The sequence below is a fragment of the Colletotrichum orchidophilum genome (genome assembly GCF_001831195.1).
Source record: "Colletotrichum orchidophilum strain IMI 309357 chromosome Unknown Scaffold_115.1, whole genome shotgun sequence".
NCBI lineage: Eukaryota > Fungi > Ascomycota > Sordariomycetes > Glomerellales > Glomerellaceae > Colletotrichum > Colletotrichum orchidophilum.
Genome location: NW_019173071.1, coordinates 72,002 through 86,228, shown reverse-complemented (window position 1 = coordinate 86,228; position 14,227 = coordinate 72,002). Strand labels below are relative to the sequence as shown.

At 54.9% G+C, this 14,227-nt stretch overlaps 3 protein-coding genes across 3 annotated transcripts; 2 read left to right on the top strand and 1 right to left on the bottom strand.

The window, feature by feature from the left end:
- Nucleotides 1-3,323: 3,323 nt before the first annotated feature.
- On the top strand, nt 3,324-6,929 carry CORC01_11053 (choriogenin Hminor; the record flags this gene model as incomplete). The annotated part of the gene is made up of 2 exons (XM_022622679.1): nt 3,324-4,658; nt 4,716-6,929. The coding sequence occupies 2 exons, from the start codon at nt 3,324-3,326 to the stop codon at nt 6,927-6,929; spliced, it is 3,549 nt and encodes a 1,182-aa protein (XP_022470814.1).
- A 1,422-nt stretch (nt 6,930-8,351) lies between these two features.
- Nucleotides 8,352-10,085, bottom strand: CORC01_11052 (uncharacterized protein; the record flags this gene model as incomplete). Its single annotated transcript, XM_022622678.1, has 2 exons — nt 8,352-9,909; nt 9,970-10,085. 2 exons carry the CDS (start codon nt 10,083-10,085, stop codon nt 8,352-8,354), a joined length of 1,674 nt encoding a protein of 557 aa, XP_022470813.1.
- A 2,015-nt stretch (nt 10,086-12,100) lies between these two features.
- On the top strand, nt 12,101-14,227 carry CORC01_11051 (uncharacterized protein; the record flags this gene model as incomplete). Its single annotated transcript, XM_022622677.1, has 1 exon — nt 12,101-14,227. The coding sequence occupies one exon, from the start codon at nt 12,101-12,103 to the stop codon at nt 14,225-14,227; it is 2,127 nt and encodes a 708-aa protein (XP_022470812.1).

Here is a 14,227-nt window from a genome sequence, read left to right as displayed (position 1 = left end):
TGGACGACGACGGATTCTCGGGTCCCACGAACATGTTCCTTCCCAGGGAAACGAATGACGGACGATAGAAACGGGACGAAAGTCAATTGGACGAAACGGAAGCAAACCATCAAGGTCAGACGTGGCAGGACCTTGTGCAGACTTCGCCTTCCTACCGATGTACCAAGTCAAGACGTGTGTCAGACTCGCAAAAGATGGTGTCATCTACCTTTCAAGTCAACATTTCAATATATTCCCAAACATGGAGTTAAATGCCATGCTTAATTAATCACAGCTGGGAAGAGACAGCCCCGTGGCACGCCTTACCGCCAGCTCGCCTCGCCTGCTCTGCCAACCAGCCAGCCTGACGCCCATTCGCCCTAGGAATACACAGCTAGCTAGCTGTGGTGAGATCTGGAGTACATGATGTTCCAGCGGGAGAAGGAATATCTGTTCCTCGGCCTGGGAAACTGGCATATCCCCGCGGCTTTCCAGCACTTGCCGTCCAATCAAACATTATAAAAGCTCGGTTGAAGTTCCTCTACCCCTGATTCTCTCGAACATGGCAGACGGCTAATGGTGATCCAGGTAGGCTTGCAGACGCCAATGAGCAACTTGCTTGGGTCCAATAAGTCAAGAGAGCCGCTCTCTTGGGGTCATCCGAGTGGCATTATCATTGGGATTGGGGACAACGTTTCAAGTATATGCCCGGAACCCAGCAGCAACTAAGAATAAGCAAAGTTGTGGAATCAAGACTAGGGAGACCAAGAACATGAACTGCCAACATTTTGCCAACCTATATACTCTCGAGAGTTTGGTACACATTGGAGCATGAGGATAGCGAAACAGCAGCCAGAACAATAAGACATAAGGGCCGAGAAAATGAGACTTCGTTTCGTACGCCGCAAAGCACGCGTCCGCACGGCAGTCCGGTTGCAACGGTACGCGACGCTGGGAAAGGGCACTGACAGGACCCCGTGTTTCCGGTTTCTCGGGGTCGGGTCCAATTGAAGGTCTGGCTACGACCCCGAGCTGGGCCAGCGTAGCACCGGACCGCAGACGTTGCGGCTTTTGGGAGTCTGGAATCTGCAAGAACGAAAGAAAAAGCCCGAAGGGTGTGCATTAATGGACACACAAATAGGCACTGCAAAGTATTTCCATACACACCCAGCGCTCATGTGGCCCGACCCGGTTTCGGCATCGCCTCAGGTTATACTACTGGATCCCGTATGTAGGTCCGAATTCAATGCAGCACAGTCCAGTCGGTCCCCTACGAATCGCCGAATTTCATCACCAGGTGGTAACCGTGGTACAATTGCACCCACACTCACCTGAAGAAAGGGAGAGTCCGTAATTCTCTCTCACACTCTCACGCTCACAGACACACGCACATGAGAGCTATACGAGGTAAAAAGCTGCCGGCTTTATCCGCCAAAGAAATGGAACCGGCCAAGATGAGCGATGCGTGACTCCGCGCGAGGCGAGGAAAAAAAAAACAAGGGCCCATCGCAATTGCATGGCGCTACCTGAACCACTACCGTCGATGCCGGCGGCCAGCTCCCAGTTCCGGGAGTTGAGGGACCACCCCAGGCTGGGCCATGCTGGGCTAATGCAAGAACGAGCCTGGGCTGGCAGCTTCCTGAGTTGAGAACTTGAGATGAGATGAGCTTGAGCTGAGCCGAGCTGAAGTGAGTGAGGGACATGGGGGTATGATGGGATGGAGGAGAGACGGCTCACTCTCCAGAGAGTCACGAAAAGCCCTGAAAAGTCCTGAGAGTCCCCCGTCGTGAAATTTCATCTTGAAGCAAGCCCAACCTCAAATGGCCACACGTCCCCTTTGCCTGCCGGCCCTAAAGCTGTCGATCCAAATGGCGATTACGTACCTTTCCCGCCGTTGCATTCGCGGTCCCCCTTTACTATGCTGCAGTACCTACATCTGTCTCCGATGTACTTGGATACTTGTTGGAGACCATGAGAGTGGTGCTTCTTTGGGTGTACATTCTTTCCTTCCTGTCCCTCCGTCCAAGTCTCTCGTCTCCACTCCGCAAAACGAAACGTCATCCTTCAGTCGGATGAGTGGTCTTGCCCCTCAAAAAACGCCACGCAGAGGTTGGCCTTGGGTCACAGTCTCCCAGATGCCACCAATAGGTACATGGAAGAGGGAGGAAGATACGGATGTACATTGAGGCAGTACGTACCACTTTGAATAAGGATGAATTGATGTGATGTGGGGCATGCACAAAGATCCAAACTGGAAGGGGACCAAGAACTGCAGATTTACCGTGCTGGACCCACCGTAAAAATTAGAAGAAGCAGCAACGGAAGAAGAGAAAGATGCACCGGACAGGGCTGCCCTTGCCGCGCCGTGGAATAGGTATGTCATCCACATCCGTCGCCCATCATCAGACTCCCCAGAATAGAGAAAGGGAAAAAAGAAGTTTTGTGAGGTGCCTTGCTCCGTACCTTACCTTACCTCATAACGCCTTCTAGTACGTACCTTGTCCTACCGCACCGTTTCCTCTCCTAGCTCTAGCCCTCTTGCTCTGTTTCCCTCACCTCACCAACTTACGTACTCTTCACCTTTAAACGTAACGGCTCCGTTTCCCATCCACCGCCAGCACCCGACGGCTGAGAAAAAGCGCGGCATCCCGAGCAAAGCCTCACGGGCAGGCAGACAGACTGACAAGTTGACAACTAGACCGGACCAGGCCAGGTAACCTCCACACCCCTCCCCTCCCCTCGCTGAGCCCGTCGTCCCCTCTTCTCACCCTCGTCCTGTCTTCCTGGTCCGTCCTGTCTTGCAATACCTACGAATACCTTAACTCGCTCACTCTGTGTATCCGCACCATCCCAGAGACTTTCTTCCCAGGGATCCGGTGTCTTGTGTCTTACCTCTTACACTAGACTCGAGCAATGTTCATGGTCTAGGTAGCTCGTACATGGGCTTGTGCACGCCATTCCATATTCCCACTCTTCTCTCTCTCTCAAGGAACTAGGTCTCAGTCCCGCAGTCGCCGTCTCTTGGCCTGCCCTTCCGCCCTTTGTTTGAATTCATAATCCCCGCGTCCGCCCGCCGTTTCCTCCTGCCGCCCGGAAGTCTGCTTTGCTGTTCCTGGTCTGGACTGAACTGTTTGTTTCCATTCCTGCTGCTCGCGCAAAGAAAAACGGGAGAGGGACTAGCTGGTTGTTGGCTGCGAGATCGCTCCTCCAGCTCCTACTACTACCTTGCTACCGCCACACGCTTCTCCTACTTGCGCCGCAGCGAGGTGACATTCACGCCAGATTCAGGCGAGGATTAGACTAAGCAAGACTGAAAGACGGCTCGGCTGCTGATTATGCCCAGCATGACGTCGAGTAAGTTGTCGGTTTCTCGAGCCTCTCTTAAGTCTTCTTTAAGCCACTTCTCCTTCTCTTCTTCTCAAGTCAACCTCACCAACCCCGTCTCGCCCAAATCACGCCGCGAAAGGCACCACAGCGTATCCGAGCCCGTACACGAGCAAGCTGTCCACGGAGACGCCGCTGTCACCAACGCCAACGGTTGCACCTCTTCCCGCCAGCAGCATCCCGCATCCCCGAAACGATCACAGACCGACACCTCCGTTAACTCGCCAACGACAGCTGCGGAAATCAATGCCGGAACCCTGAACGTGACGCTCGAAGAGAAGGAGAAGCCCTCCGAGCCAGTGCTCGCTCCCACTCGGCCCCCCAACAACAGAAAGTCCCGGTCTTGGGGCAACCGTCTATCTGCTCTGTTTCCCTCGCTCATCATCCAACCCACAGACCAGCCTCAGACTCAATTACCGCCTGCCCAACCCCAGCTGCAGCAACACCAACAACACCAACTACCGATTCACCGCAAACCGCTCTCCGACGACTCTCCTCCCGCCTCGTCTCCCTCCGACAGCGCGCCCTCCTACCACACGGCTGAGCATCCCACCGTGAGACCTGTGACGAGCTCCGGCCTGGGTCTTGGAATTGCTCCTGCGGCATCTGAATCCCTCGACCCACCTCCTCCGGCTGCTCCCTCTGATGCACCGCCTCCTATTCCTAGAAAAATCGCCCCCGCACCTCTAGAAGCTTCAACAATATCATCCCCGGCTGCCGATCAGCCTTTGGTCTCTCCCCCGCAACCTCCTACGCCCACAACACCAAGTATGATGGCCGCCCCCTTGCCGCCTTCCGAGGCGCCTCCTCCAGTTCCCGGCAAGCTGCGAAAGGAGAAGAACTTGCCGACGCCTCCCGCAGGACCACACGCCAAGGAGACCCCTTCGCCCAGAGCTGTCTCCCACCCGGAGGCGACGTCTCCTGCGAAACTCAAGAAAGAAAGTGCCGAGCCTAGGAAGCGAAGCAGCTCCTTCCTCGAGAACCGAAAATCGGCATTTCCTACACTTGGCGTTCGTGCACCGTCGCCAGATGCACGGGGTAGAAGCACCTCTGCACACCCGCACGGAGCCAGAACCGACACTGGAAGCTCACACAACACCGGGTCCAACGAGAGCCACAGCCCGACCCGCGACGAGAGACGTGGCCGCTTGCGCAGATCTTGGCTGCCGGGTGGTGGAAGATCAAGGTCGAACTCGCATGACGTTTCTGCGGATGTGAAGAACTCACAGGCGTGGGTCCTGTCGCCGGACACGCCTGGAGAGTATAACACGTCATTTTTGCTCAATGCTGAAAAGGTAAGCTTTCTGCCACGTGCCGCACCACATCAGACGGAGAGACTGATTCACTCGCAGGTCCCAGAGTTGTGGAACGAAAACGGCAATGTATATGTTTACCTTCAACCTAGAAGCAGTAATGCTGGACCTTCCTTCAAGGTTCCGAGCTTCTCCATCATCAACTCGGTCATTTTCAACGAGCTCATTCAAGCTGAAATGTCATCGCCATCGGGACGGAGCCGGGGAAGGAGTTTTGGGGGCAGTCTCTCCGTTGACGATGCGCTTGTCAGGGCAACCCTTTCCGGCTCGCCCCCTGCGGAAGATCAAGACAGCCCTGGCGACGGCGAATTGAAGTTGTACCTGCCGGCGACGCCCCCACAATACACGCAACCCGGAAACGGTCTCGCCGCGCCGGGACCCCAACTCCGTGCCGATGTCGACCGAGCTATCGCAATTCGCAACCTCTTTGCGTTCTTGACCGGCCAGCCGCTGGTGGCCACCAAGGCGCACCCTACTACTTTTGCCGCATTCTTGCAGATCTCCAAGTTGCTGAAGGAGTATGGCTTCACCAACGCGGACGGATCGTCGTTCGGCGAGGCCGTCGACCTTAGCTTTGGCTTCTTCATGGAGCAACTTTCGCTTGCAGACGTTCGTCACAGCCGCGAAAAGACGCTGGAATCTTTGATCCTGGGTGAGAGCATGAAATCAATGGATTTGTACAACGAGGCATTTGCGCACGCGGTCGGCAAGTACACTGCAATTCTCGACTTGCACTCTCCTCTGTTCGAGCAGGTATCGCTGTACACCAGACAACGACTGGAGCGCGCGCATCTGGATCTCGTCAACCGCCAACACAACGTCAACAGCAGACTGGAGCGGTTTGAGTTCCCTTCACTGTTCGCAGGTATCGCCAGCTCCACGTCAGACCCCGGGCTCAGGGCTGTCCGCTTCAAGGTCTGGGAGAAATACTTCAACAAGATGAAGCAGTTCGTCATGGGCTACTACAAGACAAATTTTGGTTCCTGGCCCCCCAAGGCCAGCAGCAAGAAAAACCCGTTTTCGGAGAGCGGTCTCAACCGGTTGGTGTTGAAGGCGCTCTTTTCTGACATGACTGCACTGTACGACCTTTTGGTTGAGCGCGAAAACATCACCACCAGAGTGATGGATGGAAACGCCGATGAAGAGTCTGCCAAGTCCACAGATCCCCTCTCGATCATCAACCTGCGCAAGATGCTCACCGAATTCGACAACTCGACGCCTCCTGTATTACCGCCAATCCCATTCGATGTCCCCAAGTTGCCCTCAATGACGTCCATTCTCGCGACATACGATAACCTGTCAGCCAAGGAGCAGGCCAAATTTGACAGAAAAATCAAGGAGCACGAGTTGACGCTGGTTATTCAAAAGGCGTACAACTGGGATGCCAACAGCATTAATGTTCCCTTCCTCATGGAGTTCAAAGACTTTGAGCAGCATGAGGCAAAGGGAAAAAACGCGGCAGATCTCGCTGATCAGCGCATTGGCTACTGGCTCTTCCTTTACGTCGTTATCCAATCGCTGCCCATGCTCGTCGTTGACGCGCCCAACCTCAAGTTCAACGAGGGCGTCGAATACTTCCTCTGCGAGCCCCCCATGGGTAACCTCCCTTGGGTCGAGGATGCTCGCCAGGTACGCAAGATGTGGTACGAAGTCTCTGGCGGCAATGGGTATGTCGAGCTCTCGGCCGACAGCGTCCTGTTCAGTGTGGAGGCAGTCTACCACCGCAGCCACTGCTGGCTCGCGGCCAAGGAGTGGGAGGGGCTCTCTGGCGCAGACGCCCCGCCCCCACAAGACGCTGGCATGTCTCCTCTTGAACCGCCCCGGCCAGTTTTCCCTGGGCCGGACGGCATTGTCGGCACCCCTCCGGCTCTCGGCACGAGTGGAACCCCGCCCACGCCTGGATCTCCACAGTCCCATCTCCGGCCGCGTAATGCTTCGCCAGGCGGACGTCAGCTTGCTAGCCGCAACGCCGCGCATCGCTCCAGCATGATCTTTGGCCTCGAGCCCGTTCCGTTTGACGAGGGCCCGCCTGGCGATCGTACCTCGCGCGTCGGTAGCGCACGAAGTAGCTCGGCCGGCTCTCGTCCCCTGAGCATGGTCATGCCGCGCCCGCCATCTGGTGCAAACTTGCGCAACATGTCTGTTGACCACACCCACGATGCCGCTACATCAACCATGACATTTGACGATATCCTCGGAGGCGGAGGCGAGGATAAGAAGGCGGCCAAGAAGAAGAAGGGCAAATTCTTCTAAGCGACTTATTACTTGTCATGAGGTCTTCCGCTCCATTCTTTACTGGGTGGGAGATCTTTATTTATACCCTCACTAATACTGCGTGCATGTGTGCTTGGCTGGGGCTCATTTTTCGGCCACGGCGCGGAGTCGATACCTGCATTTCCACCAAGCTATCGCGGGTGCCTGTTGATTTGAATCTGCATTAAAAAAAGGGGGGGGGGAGACAGCGGCATTTACGATTGCGTCTATTTAGGGGAGATTGGTTGGTTGACTGCCTCGAGGGGCCATTGACATCAAAAAAGAAACCTAGTGCATTTTGTGTTGGTCGTTTCATGGACATGACTCCCCCTTGAAAAGATCCTTTTTTTACATTTGGGGATTGGTGTCTCGACGGGATGACGGCACCCCTTTACATAGATCGATAATGATATCTGCCACGGTGGATAGAGGCAATAAGGGGGTTATGAATACAAAGACTTTTGACCAAATTATGTCTTGACCTTCATATTTGTGATTTGCGTGTTTTTGATGGATTCGATGGGGAATGTGGCAGGTTTGCGAATAATATCTGCCGTGCATACTGATCATCCAGTACGCCACCGAAGGCTGGCTGGTGATGCCATCGCTGACACGCTCTATGCCTGGTGCCGCGATGCGTTGCTATGTAGGTCCTTTATGTACTGTCTTATTAGTCCAGTCGGAAGTGCCTGTTCTAGCACCGCCGGCGTGAGGCCAGGACACTTTTCACTTTGCATCCATCTCTGTGACATTGAGAGAGCACTGTTGTGATGGGCCATGGACATCGGCAGCTAGAAGTAGAAGAATTCCCCTGTGTCTGAAGGTTCGTCACTAGCCATCCAACGGGATCGCCTTATGAGTATTCTAATTAGAAAAAGCACCGCGGCGGAAGTGGAAAGAGAGGATGTGTGCTCTGTCGACAGATAAGACCTATTTCCCTTCTGTATAATGAGACAGTTGGTTTGCGGCTCCGACATGTCATCCATTTCGGAGTTTACTCTGGATGGAGCAGATTTGACAGTGTCAAGTCAATGACAATGAACCATATAATTGGCGCTGAATCTCAGGACACTTGGTGGGCTGGCTTGCTTGATATATGTATAATTTTGCTACCCGGCGTACTGCCTGATAAAGGAGGCTTCACTGCGCTCCGCTCCATGAATGTTGCACCCGCTGACTTCCAGCCTTGCGCTTTCTAACACACACCCGCTGAAAGACTCGAGTGGACGTTTGTAGAGCGGGAACGATGAGTTACTTTCTGCGTTCATATGGCGGAATGGTGTGGTTTCAGACAACCTGAACTCATCCTCATGAAGTCACCTCTCAATCCCTTGCTGTCCCAAATTACAAAACTCCCAGACCAGTGACATGTCGCTATCATATGCCTGGTACGTCAATGCTGGTTTGACTTAATCCTTCCTCTCAAGGGAGATTAATTCTGTACTCCAAATCATCCGGGCTCACACTCGCAGGATCGTCCACCTGCTTGATCCACACCACAGACTTGTCCTCGTAGACGACCTCGACATCAAACATGTGCTGCTGCTGCTGCGAATCCCTCTCGCCAACCTGCGTCGCAATCGTCGGGTTCACCTCCTTGTAGCTCTGCAGCATGCTCAGCCAGGTCTGCGTGTCCCACAGCCCGTCGCGGCGCGGGTACGCGCGGAAGAGGCGCAGCGCGTCCGCCCGCACCGCCTCGTCCGCGCACAACAGGGACGCCGCGCCGAGCGGCCAGGTCGGGCTGTTGCTGTCCATGGTGAACATCTCGCCCGTCGTGCGGAGGAGCCGCTGCTGGGCCTGCAGAAACGCCTCGCTGAGGGTGACGTAGGCGCGGAAGCGGGGCGTCATGGCCGCGAGGGCAGCCGAGTCGCAGTAGTTTGCCGTCCTGATCGGGATGGACAGGTACGTCGAGTGGATCTGTAGGCCCAGGGCCTTGAGGTACTCTCTGTCGTTTGCTTGTCTGCCGTGCCGCTGCGTCTTGAGCAAGGGCAGGAACCTCGCGCGCCACGCCTCCACGAAGCGGTCGTGCGCCTTGACCTGCTCCGGGTCGATCGGGAGGCTGGCGTTGGAGGGAAGCACCGGCGCCTTGTTCCCCGTCCCCTCGACGCGGAACCCGATGATGAGGGGCGCGTGGTGGATGACGTGGTGTTGGGTGATTTCCCACCAGCGGTGCGCCTCGTCGAGGGACCCGAACGTGTCTGGCATCTCGTCGACGGCGTATCGCTCCGTCTGGCCCCGGCAGCACCACGGCACCTGCGTCTCCGTCTCCTTGGGGTGGTCTCCGTTGTGGCTCCATGACTGCAGCGTCAGGCGCTGGAAGTTTGTGGCTATCGCGTCCACCAAGGGGTTACGGGACGTCGTCGTCTTCTTGTTCTTCTTCTTGGACCGCCGCTCGTACTGGTCGAGAATGTTGTAGCCATGGTTGAGGTGAGTCAGCGCCGACCTCCTGTCGCCATGCAGGGCCTCGAACGTGATGAACAGGAGACAGGTCATCAGAACGCTGGGGAAGGTCTCCTCCGTCGGCGGCGACTTGACAGTCAGCTGCAGGGCCCGGCTGTAGTACTCCAGAGCATCGGCAAAGTAAGGGCTTTTCCCCGTGAGGCGCTCCTCGCGGGTGCTGCTCCCGAGGGCCGCGGCGCCGATGGCGAAGGCAGCGTTCCTCACGGCCAGGTCCGAGCGTGCGATTTGCGGAATGGTCTCGGTGATGAGCTCCGACGGGAAGACCAGCGTGTCTGTCGCGAAGGACAGCCACTGATCAAAGTGGTCCTTTTGGAGCTGCGTTGTGAAGACGAGGCTTTGGTAGCTCGGCTCGATGGAGAGCGGGGAGCCATTGGTGGTTATTGCCGCGAGCTGTTTCGAGGAGGCGGCGGCGGCGGCGGAGGAGTTTGACGATTTGGGTTCGTATCCCTCGCATGTCACCCGCCGCTTGAGGCAGTTTTGACAAGACGGCTTCGTCTCATCGCACTTGATTCTGCGCCGTCTAGATCATAGTGTTGGTATGATGAGAGGAGATATTTGCCGTCGAAGAAGGTGAACCTACTTGCAAGTGACGCATCCCGTCCGGACTTTGGGCTTGCTAGCCCTGGTGCTAGGCCCGGCGTTGTGAGGCCAGTTGTCAAGCGCAAAGGTGAGAATGTGGGGACCGGGGGAGGGCATCAGGGCTGAATATATGCTTCGTGTAAGAGGCTGAGATCTGAGAGGGGGAGAAAAAAGTGCCAAAGGTGGGATCGTGAAGGTCCAAGGTACTCGGGACTCGGAGACTCAGTTCCCACTATAACGTCTTTGTGCCAAATATGAGATTGCCGTCTTTGGACTCGAGCTGGACCTCTGCGCATTTCCAGAACCGGAGACTTGGCGACTTTTCTGCTGGCGGCGGCGGCTCTTACAAAAGACTGATGTGGCTGTGTTGAAGTTGTCCTCTCTTTGTTGACGCTCAAAGAAATGAACGACCGATGTTACGTTGCTGCCTAAAAACGCTTTACATTATCTATGTCCTGGTTTTTGTTTTCCCCTCCAGATGAACGGCCTGGGATGAGCAGCTTGAGATGAGCAGCTTGAGATTAACAGCTTTAAACGAACGGCTTTCGATGAACGACTTCAGATGAACGGACAGGGGAAAAGAACAAGGGAGGTTGAGTCCTGCTGCAAGTCCACAAGTTGAGAGATATCAGTCAAGTATGGTAATGGGAAGAGGGGTTCGTGGAGGATACACGTGGAGCGTCATCTCCGAGCCATGAGGTTAAAACTAATTGGAGATTGAGGATTGGGTAACATTGGGGAATTCGCACCGCCACCCGTAAGCACAAGTTGGCGGCAGGTCAGCATGGGTGCCAGGAGTTCAGGCAATCGATGACGGCTAGATCAGACATGACAATTATTACATAACCTTGGACAGCACCGTTGGGTTCATCGACTTTCCTAAGCCCGTTGGGCATTCTCAGATGTTGCCCTATTGCAAGGACTCGAGGGACGTGGCTATGTCGCGCCCTTCCCGACTGCGCCGTCGAAAGACGCGGTCTTCAGGTCTGGAACGAGCTAGGTAGGTCGGTAAAGGTTAGTCAAGTAACTAGGAAGGCGGCCCCGCGTGGTGTCAGATCGCTGTTTATCTGTGTGGATGTCTGTGTGACAGGTTCAACTTGCCCCGCGCGCGGGGGGGAGATACGGGGGAAGAGGCAACCCCAGCGAACTCCGCAACGTGGCCGACTCGGGGACCGAACCGGATTAAATCATTGTCGGTAGGTTTTACTGGATCAGTCCGGCTCCGAAGGCGTGACTGAGGGGACGGACGCTAACAGCCCTGTAGGATCCAACCGTTGCAAGGTAGTGGTCAGTTCTTGGTCGACAGTGTGTGTCCTCATTGGAGGGGAGGGAAGGGGTTATGCAGTCATCTAAATCCACCCAAAAGATCCAGAGCCTTCTCACCTTCCTCCCCAAGAATCTATCAAAACCACGAGGGTCAAGGCTGGAGAAAAGGGAACGTGATTGCATGCGCTTGCTCCGAAGAAGATGCCCTCTTTGAGACCATTGGGTAATCCAGAGCCTGGCCCATTCGTGCCATACAGCCAGCCTGTTGGAGTTCGATATCAGTTGATCATCCCGAAACCCAGTTTCATTCGATGTTGAGAGGCGCCTACCCTAGGCTCTTGGTGCTATCAAGCCCCGTTCCGACATCATTCATAGCTAGTTTGCGATAACGATCCAGTGGGATCCGTCATTTCCAACCAGAGTGTTTATCTTAGGTACCAACTCGGCGAGAGGCCTGACCGATACGTTCAGTGCGGTACTCATATTCCGCAGAAATGGACCCGTGAACACGACGAATGAGGGACGTTTTTAGTACACCCGGGCCAATCGACCAATTCTGTAGAGGTAGCTGGAGCCTCCATGATCTAAATCAAGGAATGTGTGTTTTTCCGGCTCAGGTATGGGCCCACTTCCTCTCTCGCAGACGTATGGTGCAAGGCTAGTTTGCATGCTGTTGGATCATCACCTCATTTGGGGAGCACTCTCCAACGAACAGGAGTTTTCCATACGGATTTCAGACCTTCGTATGCGCTCCCAAAGTCTTCTTCGTGGTAAAGATTCAGTCATCTTCCGAAGACCGACTCTGTGCAACGAAAGCTCCAGTTTGGTGACCCCGTTCATCCGCCTTCGCAATCATACTACCCAAGATGCAAGCGCCGCAACAGGACAATGAGGTCCCGGACCTTCACGATGATCTCGTTCGAAAATATAAGAGACACGGCGCTAAAATCCAGCAAATCTGGAGGGAGTTCAATGTAGGCCAGCGCGCGAATTGTGTGAAGGCTGGAGTGATGGATGGCGTCTTGTTAAGACACTCGAGAGATACTTCCCTAGGCAATCTTTACGCGATCATTCCCGAATGGAACTTATGCGACTTGACTGAACAACCCGAACATTTTCTAAGCATGCTAGAGTATCGCGCCAAGAACACACTCGAGGAACAGTTCTTGAAGGGACCTAACGGCGGTGAGGGCGATAGCGGCATCATCAATAAGAGCATGCGGACCCGGAACCTAAGTCCTGTTACGTCTTACAAAGACTCTTACATCCTGTTTTACAACGGGAGACATTACGGTTTTCCTGTTCATTTACCCGAAAACGACGAGGAATCCTCGCGTCGATTCGCTCCAGCGAAAAGAGCAGGACTGTTGCCACCAAGAGCCACTGGCGAGCTGGTTTTGCGACGTCAGACCGACTTGCTGCGGTCACTCAACATCCTCATCGACGATGTCCTGGAGCAGGGCTCAAAGGTGCGAAGCGAGACCCAGCGCCCAAAGCATTCCGAGGAAACAGCCACTGAGACATTCTCAAAATTGAACATCAGTGAATCACCCGCCAAGCTTTCCCTGACCGATCTCGTCACCGCTGCTCGCGACCAGGCGGCGTCTCTCAAGGAACGCCTAGAGTTGTACTCAGAGCCGGTTGTCCTTTCCCACGACGTTAACTTCTGGTTCTTCAGTCGCCCGGAGCTTCTTCCAGACGAAAAAGGACGTCGGCTGCCGCTGGTTTCCGACAAGTACATCAGTGCTAGTGTCTTCGACGCCGTCCATAACGCCGTCAAGATAGCAGCCTTATGGAGCTACATCCAACAGCTTCTCGAACGTTTTGAAAGCCTGAACAAAGACAAGGCCCACAGAATGATTCTGTTACAGGAGATAGCCAACGCCGCCCAGCTCGCATACGCCTCCGCCCGGTCCCTATTCAAGCGGTATATCCAAGTATATTCGGGCAGCAGGTGGTACAAGCGGATTTCCAATGCGTACGACGACGCCGGCAACGCGCGCGTGACGCTCAAAGGCAACCCAGGCGACTTGACAAGGAGCGATCCTCAACTTCACTACATACTCCGCCTTTGTCACCCTGACACCACTGCCTCCAAAGCTGTCGATTGGCTGAAGAAGTTGGGCGATCTTCATCAGGCCTACCCTCAAGAGCGAGAGAACTTGGTCGAAAGCGAGTTTGAGTCTCTCTGTGATCTGGCCACTACTGTCGCCTTCATTCAAGATGTTACCAGAACGATCTCGGCGCCGGCTCCGTCCCGCAAAAGGGGGCAATTATTCGTCTCCAGATCCCAAGAGCTGGAAACGGAACTGAACAAGCTCAAGACAGGCCTTGATTTGAGGGACTTTGCTGTACCTATCGACAACCTTTTGGAGCCTGGCATGACCGAGGCCGCTCTGAAGACCCTCGACCAGTTTGTCGTCGATAATGCTGGTGCAAAGCTCGGTGTGCTATATGAAGATCTCGTTGACGAGTGTTTCTCCGACCTTGAGAACCAGTACGAACAGTACAAGGCCAAGATCGAGCAAGGCCACAAGGAGTGGACACCCGTCGCGGTGCCTGCTCCCGAGCCGCGAGAGGCCTTGGTTGAGCAGCGGAAGCAGAAGGAAAAGACTCGCCCTGCTCACATGTCTGCCTATGAGATCGGTCCTCCAGCTGAGGCTACAATTACAGAACCAGCCAACGAGAAGCAGACGTTCAAGGTCACACCGGCGACCGCCGAGGTTTTCAATACCCTCTTCAACAAGTCCGAGTCCCGAGGTGCGGTGAACTGGACGGCGTTCGAAGGCGCAATGGCGGAGCTTGGATTCTCAGTTCTGCCCAAGTACGGTTCGGTCTTCACTTTCATACCGCCTGCGAGTATGGCATTCAAGTGGTCTTTAACTGTCCATCGGCCTCACAAGTCCCAGATTGAAGGATACATGACGCTAGTTTACGCTCGGCGACTCAAGAGGGTGTATGGATGGGATGAGAGGACGTTCTTGGTAGTGTAA